The sequence below is a fragment of the Aquarana catesbeiana genome, linkage group LG01 (assembly GCF_042186555.1).
Source record: "Aquarana catesbeiana isolate 2022-GZ linkage group LG01, ASM4218655v1, whole genome shotgun sequence".
Taxonomy (NCBI): domain Eukaryota; kingdom Metazoa; phylum Chordata; class Amphibia; order Anura; family Ranidae; genus Aquarana; species Aquarana catesbeiana.
Window position 1 is genome coordinate 406,836,019 of NC_133324.1, and position 14,456 is coordinate 406,850,474.

Genomic DNA, 14,456 nt, shown 5'->3' on the forward strand with positions numbered 1-14,456 from the left:
GGAAAACAATCCTGCTCCTTGTCAGTGCAAATTAATATCAGCTGGTTCGGTCAACTGATGGCCTGTAAAAAGGTGTCTCATTACCAAGGTGTCACGCAAGAAACCTCTCATGATGGGTAAAAGCAAAGAGCTCTCTCAAGACCTTCGCAATATAGTTGTTGCAAAACATACTGATGGCATTGGTTACAGAAGGATTTCTAAACTTCTGAATGTTCCAGTAAGCACTGTTGGGGCCATAATCCGCAAGTTGGAAGAACATCATTTCACCATAAACCGGCCACAACCAGGTGCTCCTCGCAAGATAACTTAAAGAGGAGTGCAAAGAATTATCAGAAGTGTTGTCCAAAAGCCAAGGCCTACTTGTGGAGAGCTTCAGAAAGACCTGGAATTAGCAGTTACAATTGTTTCAAAGAAAACAATAAGTAGTGTACTCAACTGCCATGGCCTGTATGCATGCTCACCACACAAGACTCCATTGCTGAATAAAAAGCATGTTGAAGCTTTTTTATAGTTTGCTGCACAACATTTAGAAAAGTCTGTGAAATACTGGGAGAATATAGTCTGGTCAGATGAGACCAAAATTGAACTCTCTGGATGCAATAATACACACCATGTTTGGAGGTCAAATGGCACTGCACATCACTCCAAAAACACCCCAATACCAACAGTAAAGTTTGAAGGTGGGATAGTTTTTTAGCATATGGTACTGGCAAACTTCATATCATTGAAGAAAGGATGAATTGAAAAATGCACCAAGACATTCTTGATAAAAATCTGCTGCCATCTACCAGAATGATGAAGATTAAAACGAGGGTGGACATTTCAGCAATACAATGATCCCAAACACAAAGCCGAGGAAACTCTCAGTTGGTTTCAAAGAAAGAAAATAAAGCCCAGCCAATCAACTGACTTGAATCCAATAGAAAATCTATGGAAAGAACTAAAGATCAGAGTTCATAGAAGAAGCCCACAGAACCTTCAAGATTTGAAGACTGTGTGGAAGAATGGGCCAAAATCACACCTGAGCAATGCATGCAACTAGTTTCTCCATACAGGAGGCGTCTTGAAGCTGTCATTACCAACAAAGGATTTTGTACAAAGTATTAAATACATTTTGGTTAGCGTGTTTAATACTTTTTTTCCCTGTGTCATTTCATTTTTTTTTTTTAACATAACCATTTCTGAACTTTATTTGTTTTGGGTTTTTTTTTGTATGCATGGAATGCATGGGTTGTTACCAACGTGGTGAACATTTCAATAGCACCTTTTTAGAAATCTATTTACCTAGAAAAATAGTAACATGTTCAATACTTATTTTACCCGCTGTATATATCAAATTTAATTGTTTTTTTATTTACTTGATTTTGTGACTATTTTTTGTAAACCGTAATACTCTTATATTTGTGTTTTTGGCTTTCCTGTGACTATTTGACTGTGACACCCTCCTACATATTACATATTTGTTCATCTAATCTTCTGCAGGCCAAATCCTTCAGTGTGTTTACAAGTCCTCCAGGAGGTGTCCATGTCTCGGTACATACCTCACCCGTCTCTTGTGGTGTCAGTTACCTTAACTTCGGTGAGGACAGAAACTGGTATTTCATTAAAAATGCCTCAACAGGTATGGTGCCATAAGTAAGATATCAGGTTGTGTCTTTTTATAATTTTATTCCTTTTTTCCTTTAAATTGTTACCTTAATAATCACAACAGTGAGTGCTATAGGTTATTTATGTTAGTTGAATTGTGTTTTGTCTGTCATTTAGTACATCTTTAATCAGTGATGTTTCCAGATTCAGGAGACCTGTTACAAATGCTAAATCAATTTATTCAACTTAAGTAACTTTTATTTCTTATTCAATGAGGGACACAATTCAAAAACATGGGTTATATTGCCACAGAGATTTGTATGCTGTCAAACTAAAATAAGGCCCTGTTTACATCTATCTGGGTGTACTAAAATCGCCAGCAGAATTGCACAATTCTAGAACATGTTAAAATGGCCGCAGAACACTTAACAAGCCTTTGGGTGCCATTATAATGGCACCCCAGATGTGCAAGAAAACAGGCATTTTGTCACATGACAAAATGCTCAAACGCTTTCCAAAAAATGTGCCAAAGTTGGCTCCATAAGAAGGTACAGGAGCTACGTTGGTATGGATTGGAGCACGGCAGCACATTAAAATGAATGATGCGGCTCAGAAAACGTGCTAAAAACACGAAGCTCTGCTGTTGCAAGATATGTGAATGGAGCCTAACAGTGACCGACCTGGTATAACCCCTCCCACACCCAGAATGCCTCAGTTTTTTTATAGTTTTCTATAAGGATTGAAGTCTTTTCTTTACTAAAAAAAAAAAAAAAAAAAATTGTTATTACTTCATTAGACTTATAAGAACTGTTGTCATTACCTCAACTTTCCATTATTTTCCATGGTAAGGGTTTAGAATTGAATGCGTCACTAGGTGGAGCGTTGCACAATTAGGCCTCATGCACACTGGACGTTAAAATAACGTTATAAAAACGCCAGTAGCTTTGCAGTGAGTTATTCAACTTTTGTCAGTGTTTTTACAATAGCGATTTCTAGCGGTTTTCCGCGTTAGCGTTTTTTTTTTTTGAAGAAACTTTTTTTTTTTTTTTTTCCAGTGGTTTAAAAACGTTAAACGCTTGTGAGCGACGTTTTTGAGTGTTAATCAACGTTTATCAGCATTACAGCTGAAAAAGTCTCTCAGAACCCACTAGTTTTGTTTTTTTTTTACTGCTCAAAAACGCCACTGCCCAAAACTGCTGATAACAGCCTATGTGTGCATGGACACATAGGATAACATGGAGAGTTTAATGACTGTAGAAAAAATGTCTACAGCCAAAAACAGCTGCTGTAAAAACGTCAAGTGTGCACGAGGCCTTACACTCCACACACTATTTCCATCATTCAGGGTCAGGCAACACCTTCCTGCCAATGCTTCTAATTGCAAGAGACACGCAATTTTTGCCATATGCAATATGGTGGACCCTAAGCACATAGAGAGCTATCCTACTGTATCTGGTCCCTCTAGCTCACGATCCACTAACAGTTTTGGGGTGGCAGTGTTCCCTGTCATAGATCAGACATCGTCAGCCTGAAAAGCTTTCTTCTGCTCGAGTCCCTACATTTCTCAGTCTTTCTTAGCTTAACTTATCTACAGTTTTGCAGAATTTTTATTTGAAATTGCAACTTTGACTGCCGACTCTGACAGAAGAGGCCATAAAGTGTACTTCAATGCCTTTACCTCCAGAATCTTCTGACTGCAGCCTTAGTGGTCTCTGAGCCTTTTTGCTATGGTGGCTCTATGTGACAAAGAGACTCCACAATCTCTGCCAGATGGTGTTTCCCCTGTGGAGTAGCAGGCAGCTGCTATAGTGCCCAGGCTTGGAGAGAACATTTTGGCTCTTCTTGATGAGGTACATGGCACCCTAGAAATAGGAGTAGCCTGTAGCTTCTACTAGTGCTGTTGCCCAACTGGGATCCCTTCGAGCCCCAGAATCCATTTGAGAAGTCCTGTATTAAGAAGTGGGCCATTCATACCATAGATCTGGCAGGGTCCCATTCTACTAAAGCACTGACTTACTGTAGAACAGTGTTTCTCCAACCTTTTTTTCGATCAAGGCACCTTTTAAAATTATGCACACCCCATTCTAAACTGTAATAAAATAAACTAATAGTTTTACATAATGTAGCAACATTCACACATGTGGGACACTCAATGTTGGAGATGATTTATTCTTCCGAAGCAAATACCACTTTGCACTCTGGTACTGACTAGTGTTCCAATGTTTCTCTTCTCCCTCTGTTTCCCTCACTTACAGTGCCTTGAAATAGTATTCATACCCCTTGAAATTTTCCACATGTTCTCATGTTACAACCAAAAACGTAAATGTATTTTATTGGGATTTTATGTGATAGACCAACACAAAGTGGCACATAATTGTGACGTGGAAGGAAAATTATAAATGGTTTTCCAAATGGTTTACAAATGAATATCTGAAAAGTGTGGCATGCATTTGTATTCAGCCCCCTTTACTCTGATACCCCTAACTAAAATCTACCTGCAGAAGTCACCTAATTTAGTAAATAGAGTCCACCTGTGTGTAATTTAATCTCAGTATAAATACAGCTGTTCTATGAAGCACTCAGAGGTTTGTTAGAGAACCTTAGTGAACAAACAGCATCATGAACATCTTAAAGGCCAAGGAACAAAAAATATCCCAAGCTTTGAACATCTCACGGAGCACTATTCAATCCATCATCCGAAAATGGAAAGAGTATGGCACAACTGCAAACCTACCAAGAAATGTCCGCCCACCTAAATTGACAGGCCAGGCAAGGAGAGCATTCATCAAAGAAGCAGCCAAGAGGCCCATGGTATCTGGAGGAGCTGCAGAGATCCACAGCTCAGGTGGGAGAATCTGTCCACAGGACAACTATTAGTCATGCACTCCACAAATCTGGCCTTTATGGAAGAGTGGCAAGAAGAAAGCCATTGTTGAAAGAAAGCCATAAGACATCCCTTTTGCAGTTTGCGAAAAACCATGTGGGGTACACAGCAAACGTGGAAGAAGGTGCTCAGGTCAGATTGAACTTTTTGGCTTAAAAGCAAAAAGTTATGTGTGGTGGAAAACTAACACTGCACATCACCCTGAACACACCATCCCCACTGTGAAACATGGTGGTGGCAGCATGATGTTGTGGGGATGCTTTTCTTCAGCAGGGACAGGGAAGCTGGTCAGAGTTGATGGATGGAGCAAAATACAGGACAATCTTAGAAGAAAACCTGTTAGAGTCTGCAAAAGACTTGAGACTGGAGTGGATCACCTTCAAGCAGGACCACGACCCTAAACATACAGCCAGAGCTACAATAGAATGGTTTAGATCAAAGCATTTTCTTGTGTTAGCCCAGTCAAAGTCCAGACCTAATTCCAAATGAGAATCTGTGGCAAGACTTAAAAATTGCTTTTCAGATGCTCTCCATCCAATCTGACAGAGCTTGAGCTATTTTGCAAAGAAGAATGGGCAAAAAGGTCACTCTCTAGATGTGCAAAGCTGATGGAGACATCCCCAAAAAGACTTGCAGCTGTAATTGCGGTGAAAGGCGGTTCTACAAAGTATTGACTCAGGGAGGCTGAATACAAATGCACACCACACTTTCCACATATTTATTATATTTATTTGTAAAACATTTTGAAAACCATTTATCATTTCCCTTCCACTTCACAATACTGTGCCACTTTGTGTTGGTCTATCACATAAAATTCCAATAAAATACATTGAAGTTTTTGGTTGTAACATGTGGAAAATTTCAAGGGGTATGAATACTTCTTCAAGGCACTATATTCAGCTAATGTGAAGCCAGTGCTGGCAGAGAGGGGCAGCCGAATGCAGTGCTGACACCCAATGTTTTCCTTATCAATCAATTATGTCATTGGTTATTAGGATGCTGGAGGCTAGTGGGTTGTAATGCTGCACAATGAAAACGTGGCATTATGTAACTAAAAGGCAGGCTTGATCCACCCACTTACTTGTATACAATTTTTGAGGAATTGTAGGCATTTTGCCAAGGCACTCCTGAAGAAACCTGAAGGCACCCTGGTTTAAAAAAAGCTGCTGTAGAGGATATGACAGTGTTTAGGAATCCTATAGATAAACATTAGGAGATTCTTGCAAACACCTTGTTTTCTCTGGCAGGCTCTAATTGCAGCCTACCATGGCTGTGATGCTAATTTGTCAAACATTAGGAGAATGCACTAAATGCATTGACAGGGATCCAGCTTCCATTTTCACTGGTCCCCTGTTTGTATAGCCCTTAAAGCTCACGCTGGCAGTCCTACACTGAGTAGACCTATTAGTAGGTATTTCCTGTCCTATTACATGTATGAGTCTTCTGTCAGTGAACATGCAGGGAACTCTGGAGTTGAAATGTTGATCTGCAGAAGAGACTTGTAAAATGCATTAGATGTGCATACCTTTCATGGGTAAACGTCTCTTCTGAGCTGTCTTGGACATCTGCATCAAAGATTTCACTTGCAGGTAAATACATTTATCTACCCCAGCAGAAGAAGCCAAGGCCTCACCTCAAGCTGGAAAGACTTAATCCTAGTTTAACTGCAAACATGTCCTTTTCAGCATAAAGGAACACCCCCACTTCATGGCGGGGTGGCGCGCATCTGTTAGCCTGTGCAGACACCTCATTACTCCGCTTTCTTCACTCTCTGCCTCCACCCTGCTTCATGTTGTCCGTTCTACCGGTGTCTCTGCACAGGCTAGTAGACCTTCATGCTGCTCTTTAAAATGAGGGCATTTTCCACATCTTGAATCTAAAAAAAAAAAGTTATGTCTTTATTCCCTTTCAAAAACTTTGCATGGAATTCACCAAGTCTGTCATAGCTGTCATAGAGGCTTTTTTTAGCCTTTCGTCACCATTTTTCTCTTGGTGTCAGGAAAAATTGTCAGAAGTAATTCTTGCTGATGGCAGATGAACAAAGAGGCAGACAGAAATTAATCTGAGTGCTCTTAATTGAGACAAGTACACACTATAAAAGGATATGTTTTGTTCATATTTTATGTCTGATGTTTACAATCACTTTAAGACCTCATCCACGTAGCCATAACCCATAACACAGATGTAAAACATTTACTGTTCATTAAGGCACAGAACAAACGCTACTGCATAATGATCAGTAAATAGATCTGTTTTTTAATGCATAAATAATGTTTTGTTCTTTTTTCAAGAATATACATGTATACACATGTCCTCAGAAGCAGATTTTTTGGATTTTGTGTTTCGGATCTGAAGGCAGTGCATTTGTACGCATTTGTGTGATTGCCTCCATTGAAAACATTGTTTAAAAAAAAACAAAAAAAAAAAAAAACACCCACCCCCATTGCAGTGGGCCTCCACCACCCCTTTTCACCCCCCCCTCCAAATTGCTGATTGGTAAATGCTTGCTAAGTCTTGGGGGTAGAGGGAAAGGCTGTAATACTGGCCCCATTCCTCTATCCCCAGCCGCAGGCACTCTTCACTTCTCTCCCACAGTCTGGGTTGTAGGGTGGGCTCTCCCTGTTCTTGTGTACGAGTAGGACTATAGGTTCCACATTGTATATGATGATGATAGAGTGCAACAACTGGAGTGCCTTAGGAGCAATGTTTCTCAACAGCAGTCCTAAAGTACCCCCAACAGGTCATGTTTTCAGGATTTCCCTCAGATGAAACGGCTGTGGTAATTACTAAGGCAGTGAAACTGTTAAAATTACCTGTGCAAAATAATGGAAAGCCTGAAAACATGACCTGTTGGGTGGGGGTACTTGAGTTGAGAAACTTTGTCTTAGAGAAAGAGCTTTGAGAGACGCAGCATGAAGGAAGGCTAAATGAGCGAAAAATAAGGTAATACGCTTTATTCTTCTACCCCTAGATTTATCAAGCATTTAACCATTGTGTGTGTTAGTGGTCTTTTTTTTTTTCTTTTTTTGCCATGAATACTTTTGTCACTGTTTTTTGTTGAATGATCGTGTGTTTTTTTTTTTTTTTTTTTTTATCTCAGGCTTGTGATGCAGAAAGCATAATGCTGAATCTAGCTGGTCAGCTAATAATGTTGCAGAGAGATCGCTCAGGTCCTCAGATTCGGGAAAAAGATGCTGGATCCCAACAGAGAAAGCTGGTAAGTAAAAGACTGTGCGGCGTCTTGCACAAGAGGAAATATATGTATATTTAGCACCCCCTACAGGACGTTTGTAACTTGGAAATTCACAGCATATATGTGTACAGCTTGTTCAGGTTAACCTAGAACTGTTCCATTTTTATATATATATATATATATATATATATATATATATATATATATATATATATATACACAATCTTTATTTACAGTTTTATAGCATGTCCAGAATTGTTGGAATATGGCAATATGACCAAAAATCATAAATTTATGAGGACTGACAATCTGGTACAAGGGGAATACAGGCCTCATCTTCAACCAAAGGGCTATCGGTAATATTACATAACTTCAGGGAAGAAAAATAAAACTGTTACTATATGACCCTTTTATTTTTGGGGAGAGTTTCCTCACATGACCTTGCCATGATCCATGACCTGTTATCCCTTTACGTGTTCATAACATAACATGACTAAGACATGGGGGGTTGAAAAGGTAGTGGGAAACTTAGCAGAATGGGAACTAAATAAAAAGGAAGAAAAACAACAAAACACAGCAAACTATGTGGGGATGTAAAGAAAAGTTCTATTTAAAATAGTTTGTCATGTTACAAATTGGATTAACTCTGTCAGGAATTAAAAAGTAGCCGGAGAAAGATGGCCTAAATGCTTTCTTTTGTGTAGTTTTTCTGTAGGATCTCTCAATATAGATGCCGTGCCTTGAAAACGTATTCATACCCCTTGAAATTTTCCACATTTTGTCATGTTACAACCAAAAACATAAATGTATTTTATGTGATAGACCAACACAAAGTGGCACATAATTGTGAAGTGGAAGGAAAATGATAAATGGTTTTCCATTTTTTTTTACAAATATCTGTGTCATATACTTGTAGAACCACCTTTCGCTGCAATTACAGCTGCAAGTGTTTTTGGGTAAGTCTCTACCAGCTTTGCACATCTAGAGAATTAAATACCGTATTTATCGGCGTATAACACGCGCCGGCATATAACACGCACCCAAGTTAAGGAGGGAATTTTAAGGAAAAAAACTTTTAGGAGTAAAGTTTAAGGAAGAAAAACTTACATTAAAATGCCCATCAATGCAGCGTTATCAGTGTCCATCTGCAGCCTTGTCAGTGTCAGTGCAGCCTTGCCCCAGTGTCCATTGCAGCCTTGTCAGTGCAGCCTTGTCAGTGCAGCCTTGTCAGTGCAGCCTTGTCAGTGCAGCCTTGTCAGTGCAGCCTTGCCCCAGTGTCCATTGCAGCCTTGTCAGTGCAGCCTTGTCAGTGCAGCCTTGTCAGTGCAGCTTTTCTCCAGTGCAGCCTTGCCCCCGTGCAGCCTTGCCCCCGTGCAGCCTTGCCCCCGTGCAGCCTTGCCCCCGTGCAGCCTTGCCCCCTTGCAGCCTTGCCCCCGTGCAGCCTTGCCCCCGTGCAGCCTTGCCCCCGTGCAGCTTTGTGGGATCGCCGCGATCCCTGCCGTCATACACAGCCCTGTGTAAATTTAAATATGGCGCCGAGACTGCAGGGACTCGGCGGAGCGCTGATACACATAGCCGAGAGTCCTCGTGTTTTCTCGGCGCCGCTTACAGTCCCGCCCAGTTCCGCCCTATGGGCGGGACTGTAAGCAGCGCCGAGAAAACCCGAGGACTCTCGGCTATGTGTAGCTCCGCTCCGCCGAGTCCCTGCAGTCTCGGCGCCGTATTTGAATTTCCACACGGCTGTGTATGTCGGCGGCGATCGCGGCAATTGCCGCGATCGCTCCGATCACACACAATTGGGGGGGGATCGGCCTATAACACGCACCCACGATTTTCCCCTGATTTTCAGGGGAAAAAAGTGCGTGTTATATGCCGATAAATACGGTATTTGCCCATTCTTCTTTGCAAAATAGCTCAAGCTCTGTCAGATTAGATGAAGAGCGTCTGTGAACAGCAATTTTCAAGTCTTGCCACTGATTCTCAATTGGATTTAAGTCTGGACTTTGACTGGGCCATTCTAACACATGAATATGCTTTGATCTTAACCATTCCATTGTAGCTCTGGCTGGATGTTTAGAGGCGTTGTCCTGCTGGAAGGTGAACCTCCACCCCAGTCTCGTCTTTTGCAGACGCTAACAGGTTTTCTTTTAAGATTGCCCTGTATTTTAATCCATCCATCTTCCTATCAACTCTGACCAACTTCCCTGTGCCTGCTAAAGAAAAGCATCCCCACAACATAATGCTGCCACCACCATGTTTCACAGTGGGGATGGTGGGTTCAGGGTGATGTGCAATGTTAGTTTTCCACAACTTATAGCATTTTGCATGAGGACAAAAAGTTCACATTTGATCTCCTCTGTCCAGAGCACCTTCTTCCACATGTTTGCTGTGTCCCCCACATGGCTTCTTGCAAACTGCAAACAGGACTTGTTATGGCTTTCTTTCAACAATGGCTTTCTTCTTTCCACTCTTCCATAAAGGCCAGATTTGTGGAGTACATGACTAATAGTTGTCCTGTGGACAGATTCTCCCACCTGAGCTGTGGATCTCTGCAGCTCCTCCAGAGTTACCATGGGCCTCTTGGCTGCTTCTCTGGTGAATGCTCTCCTTGTCCGGCCTGTCAGTTTAGGTGGACGGCCATGTCTTCGTAGGTTTGCAGTTGTGCCATACTCTTTCCATTTTCGGATGATGGATTGAACAGTGCTCTGTGAGATGCTCAAAGATGCTTACGTTTCATAACTTAACCCTGCTTTAAACTTCTCCACAACTTTATCCCTGACCTGTCTGGTGTGCTCCTTGGCCTTCATGATGCTGTTTGTTCACAGAACAGCTGTATTTATACCGAGATTAAGTTACAAACAGGTGGACTCTATTTACTAATTAGGTGACTTCTGAAGGCAATTGGTTCCATTAGATTTTAGTTAGGGGGTATCAGGGTAAAGGCAGGCTGAATACAAATGCATGCCACACTTCAAAATGATGTGCCACTTTGTGTTGGGTCTATCACATAAAATCACAACACAGGTACGTTTTTTAGTTGTAACATGACAAAATGTGGAAAAATTCAAGGGGTATGAATACCTTTTCAAGACACTGTACATATCTGTCAGAAACCTTTTTTTTTTTTTTCAAGTTACCCTCCAGAGCCATTTTCATATTTCACTATGGGCTTAAAAATTCAACAGTAAGGTTACTACTTATGCAGAAATAAAGCAGTATTAAAGCCAAGACCAAAATTGTAATATGTTGCAGCTTACAGATTTTTTTTCTGGCCATACACACTTCTATAAATTATATATTTATTTTCTGATCAGTCTTTGCCCAATAGGTGTAATTAATCTATAGTTGACAGCCTCTTCGATCGATATGCCACACGGTGAAATGGATTCCAATTAATAATAAAGATACGATCATAACTTGCAATCTCAAATATTGATCACCTCTCTTTTTTTCATCATGTAATCTCATATTCTGATTAAATACAATCGTATGCATGAACAAAGCATCTTGGTGTGCTGCACATGGATGCAAAATGATCAATAATATTTCGTTCTGGCTAGTCGACTGATTAAATCCGAAGCGTTTTCAGGCCTTTTGCCCTTATCTTTACCCTTGACCCGACCAGAAAATCTGTTACTTTTCAACTTCCTTTAACCACTTCGTACCCGGGCCATTTCTGACACTTCGCTCCAACCTTTTTTTTTTTTTTTTTTGCTAGAAAATTACTTAGAACCCCCAAACATTAATTTTTTTTTTATTTTTTTTTTTTAGCAGAGACCCTATAGACTAAAGTGGTGGGTGTTGCAATTTTTTTGGGGGAAAAAAAAAAACTTTCATTAATTAAAAAACAAAACATTAAAGTTAACCCAATTTTTTTTGTATAATGTGCAAGATGATGTTACGTTGAGTGAATAAGATACTGAACATGTCACGCTTTAAAATTGCGTCTGCCCATGGAATGGCGGAAAACTACGGTTCCTAAAATTCTCCATAGGCGACACTTTAATTGCCTTTACAGGTTACCAGTTTGGAGTTGCACAGGAAGTCTGGTGCTAGAATTATTGCTGTCGCTCTGACGTTCGGGTTAATACCTCACATGTGTGGTGTGAACACCATTTGCGTGCAGAAGTAATGTATGTGTTCGCATTTGTGCGTAAGCACGGTGGAATGTGGGCCCTTTTAAAAATTTTATATATATAATATATATGACATTGACACAATTCTAATCTTTTTGGCTCTATACACCACCGCAATGGATTTGAAATGAAACAAACAAGATGTGCAGACTTTCAGCTTTAATTTGAGGGTATTTACATCCAAATCAGGTGAACAGTGTAGGAATTACAACAGTTTGTATATGTGCCTCCCACTTTTTAAGGGACCAAAAGTAATGGGACAATTGGCTGCTCAGCTGTTCCATGGCCAGGTGTGTGTTATTCCCTCATTATCCCATTTACAAGGAGCAGATAATAGGTCCAGAGTTCATTTCAAGTGTGCTATTTGCATTTGGAATCTGTTGCTGTCAACTCTCAATATGAGATCCAAAGATCTGTCACTATCAGTAAAGCAAGCCATCATTAAACAAAACAAACCCATCAGAGAGATAGCAAAAACATTAGGTGTGGCCAAATCAACTGTTTGGAACATCCTTAAAAAGAAAGAACGCACCAACTGTTGTGAAGAAAACACCCTTCACAACAGTTGGCCAGATCAAGAACACTCTCCAGGAGGTAGGTGTATGTGTCTCAAAGTCAACAATCAAGAGAAGACTTCACCGGAGTGAATACAGAGGGTTCACCACATGATGTAAACCATTGGTGAGCCTCAAAAACAGGAAGGCCAGATTAGAGTTTGCCAAACAACATCTAAAAAAGCCTTCACAGTTCTGGAACAACATCCTATGGACAGATGAGACCAAGATCAACTTGTACCAGAGTGATGGGAAGAGAAGAGTATGGAAAAGGAAAGGAACTGCTCATGATCCAAAGCATACCACCTCATCAGTGAAGCATGGTGGTGGTAGTGTTATGGCGTGAGCATGTATGGCTGCCATTGGAACTGGTTCTCTTGTGTTTCTTGATGATGTGACTGCTGACAAAAGCAGCAGGATGAATTCTGGAGTGTTTCGGGCAATATTATCTGCTCATATTCAACAAAATTCTTCAGAACTCATTGGACGGCGCTTCACAGTGCAGATGGATAATGACCCAGAGCATACTGTGAAAGCAACCAAAGAGTTTTTTAAGGGAAAGAAGTGAAATGTTATGCAATGGCCAAGTCAATCGCCTGACCTGAATCCGATTGAGCATGCATTTCACTTGCTGAAGACAAAACTGAAGGGAAAATGCCCCAAGAACAAGCAGGAACTGAAGACAGTTGCAGTAGAGGCCTGGCAGAGCATCACCAGGGATGAAACCCAACGTCTGGTGATGTCTATGTGTTCCAGACTTCAGGCTGTAAATGACTGCAAAGGATTTGCAACCAAGTATTAAAAAGTGAAAGTTTGGATGATTGTTAATCTGTCCCATTACTTTTGGTCCCTTAAAAAGTGGAAGGTACATATACAAACTGTTGTAATTCCTACACCGTTCACCTGATTTGGATGGAAATACCCTCAAATTAAAGCTGAAAGTCTGCAGTTAAAGCACATCTTGTTCGTTTCATTTCAAATCCATTGTGGTGGTGTATAGAGCCAAAAGGATTAGAATTGTGTTGATGTCTCAATATTTATGGACCTGACTGTGTGTGTATGTGTGTGTATGTATGTATATATATATATATATATATATATATATATATATATATATACACTACCGTTCAAAAGTTTGGGGTCACATTGAAATGTCCTTATTTTTGAAGGAAAAGCACTGTACTTTTAAATGAAGCTAACTTTAAACTAGTCCTAACTTTAAACAAATATACTCTATACATTGCTAATGTGGTAAATGACTATTCTAACTGCAAATGTCTAGTTTTTGGTGCAATATCTACATAGGTGTATAGAGGCCCATTTCCAGCAACTATCACTCCAGTGTTCTAATGGTACAATGTGTTTGCTCATTGGCTCAGAAGGCTAATTGATGATTAGCAAACCCTTGTGCAATCATGTTCACACATCTAAAAACAGTCTAGCTCCTTCCAGAAGCTACAAAACTGACCTTCCTGTGAGCAGATTGAGTTTCTGAAGCATCACATTTGTGGGGTCAATTAAACGCTCAAAATGGCCAGAAAAAGAGAACTTTCATCTGAAACTCGACAGTCTATTCTTGTTCTTAGAAATGAAGGCTATTCCATGCGAGAAATTGCAAAGAAATTGAAGATTTCCTACAACGGTGTGTACTACTCCCTTCAGAGGACAGCACAAACAGGCTCTAACCAGAGTAGAAAAAGAAGTGGGAGGCCGCGTTGCACAACTAAGCAAGAAGATAAGCACATTAGAGTCTCTAGTTTGAGAAACAGACCCCTCACAGGTCCCCAACTGGCATCTTCATTAAATAGTACCCGCAAAACACCAGTGTCAACATCTACAGTGAAGAGGCGGCTGCGGGATTTTGGGCTTCAGGGCAGAGTGGCAAAGAAAAAGCCATATCTGAGACTGGCCAATAAAAGAAAAAGATTAAGATGGGCAAAAGAACACAGACATTGGACAGAGGAAGACTGGAAAAAAGTGTTGTGGACGGATGAATCCAAGTTTGAGGTGTTTGGATCACAAAGAAGAACGTTTGTGAGACGCAGAACAAATGAAAAGATGCTGGAAGAATGCCTGACGCCATCTGTTAAGCATGGTGGAGG

The 14,456-nt window shown here is 40.6% G+C and overlaps 1 protein-coding gene across 2 annotated transcripts in view; it reads left to right on the forward strand.

Moving 5' to 3' along the window:
• Positions 1-14,456, forward strand: part of RIC1 (RIC1 homolog, RAB6A GEF complex partner 1) — a 210,795-nt gene that overhangs the window by 162,457 nt on the left and 33,882 nt on the right. For both annotated transcript variants that reach the window (XM_073635126.1, XM_073635133.1), the window contains exons 17-18: positions 1,483-1,621; positions 7,572-7,688. In XM_073635126.1, coding sequence (XP_073491227.1) covers positions 1,483-1,621; positions 7,572-7,688 — 256 coding nt within the window. The remainder of the gene's footprint in view (positions 1-1,482; positions 1,622-7,571; positions 7,689-14,456) is intronic.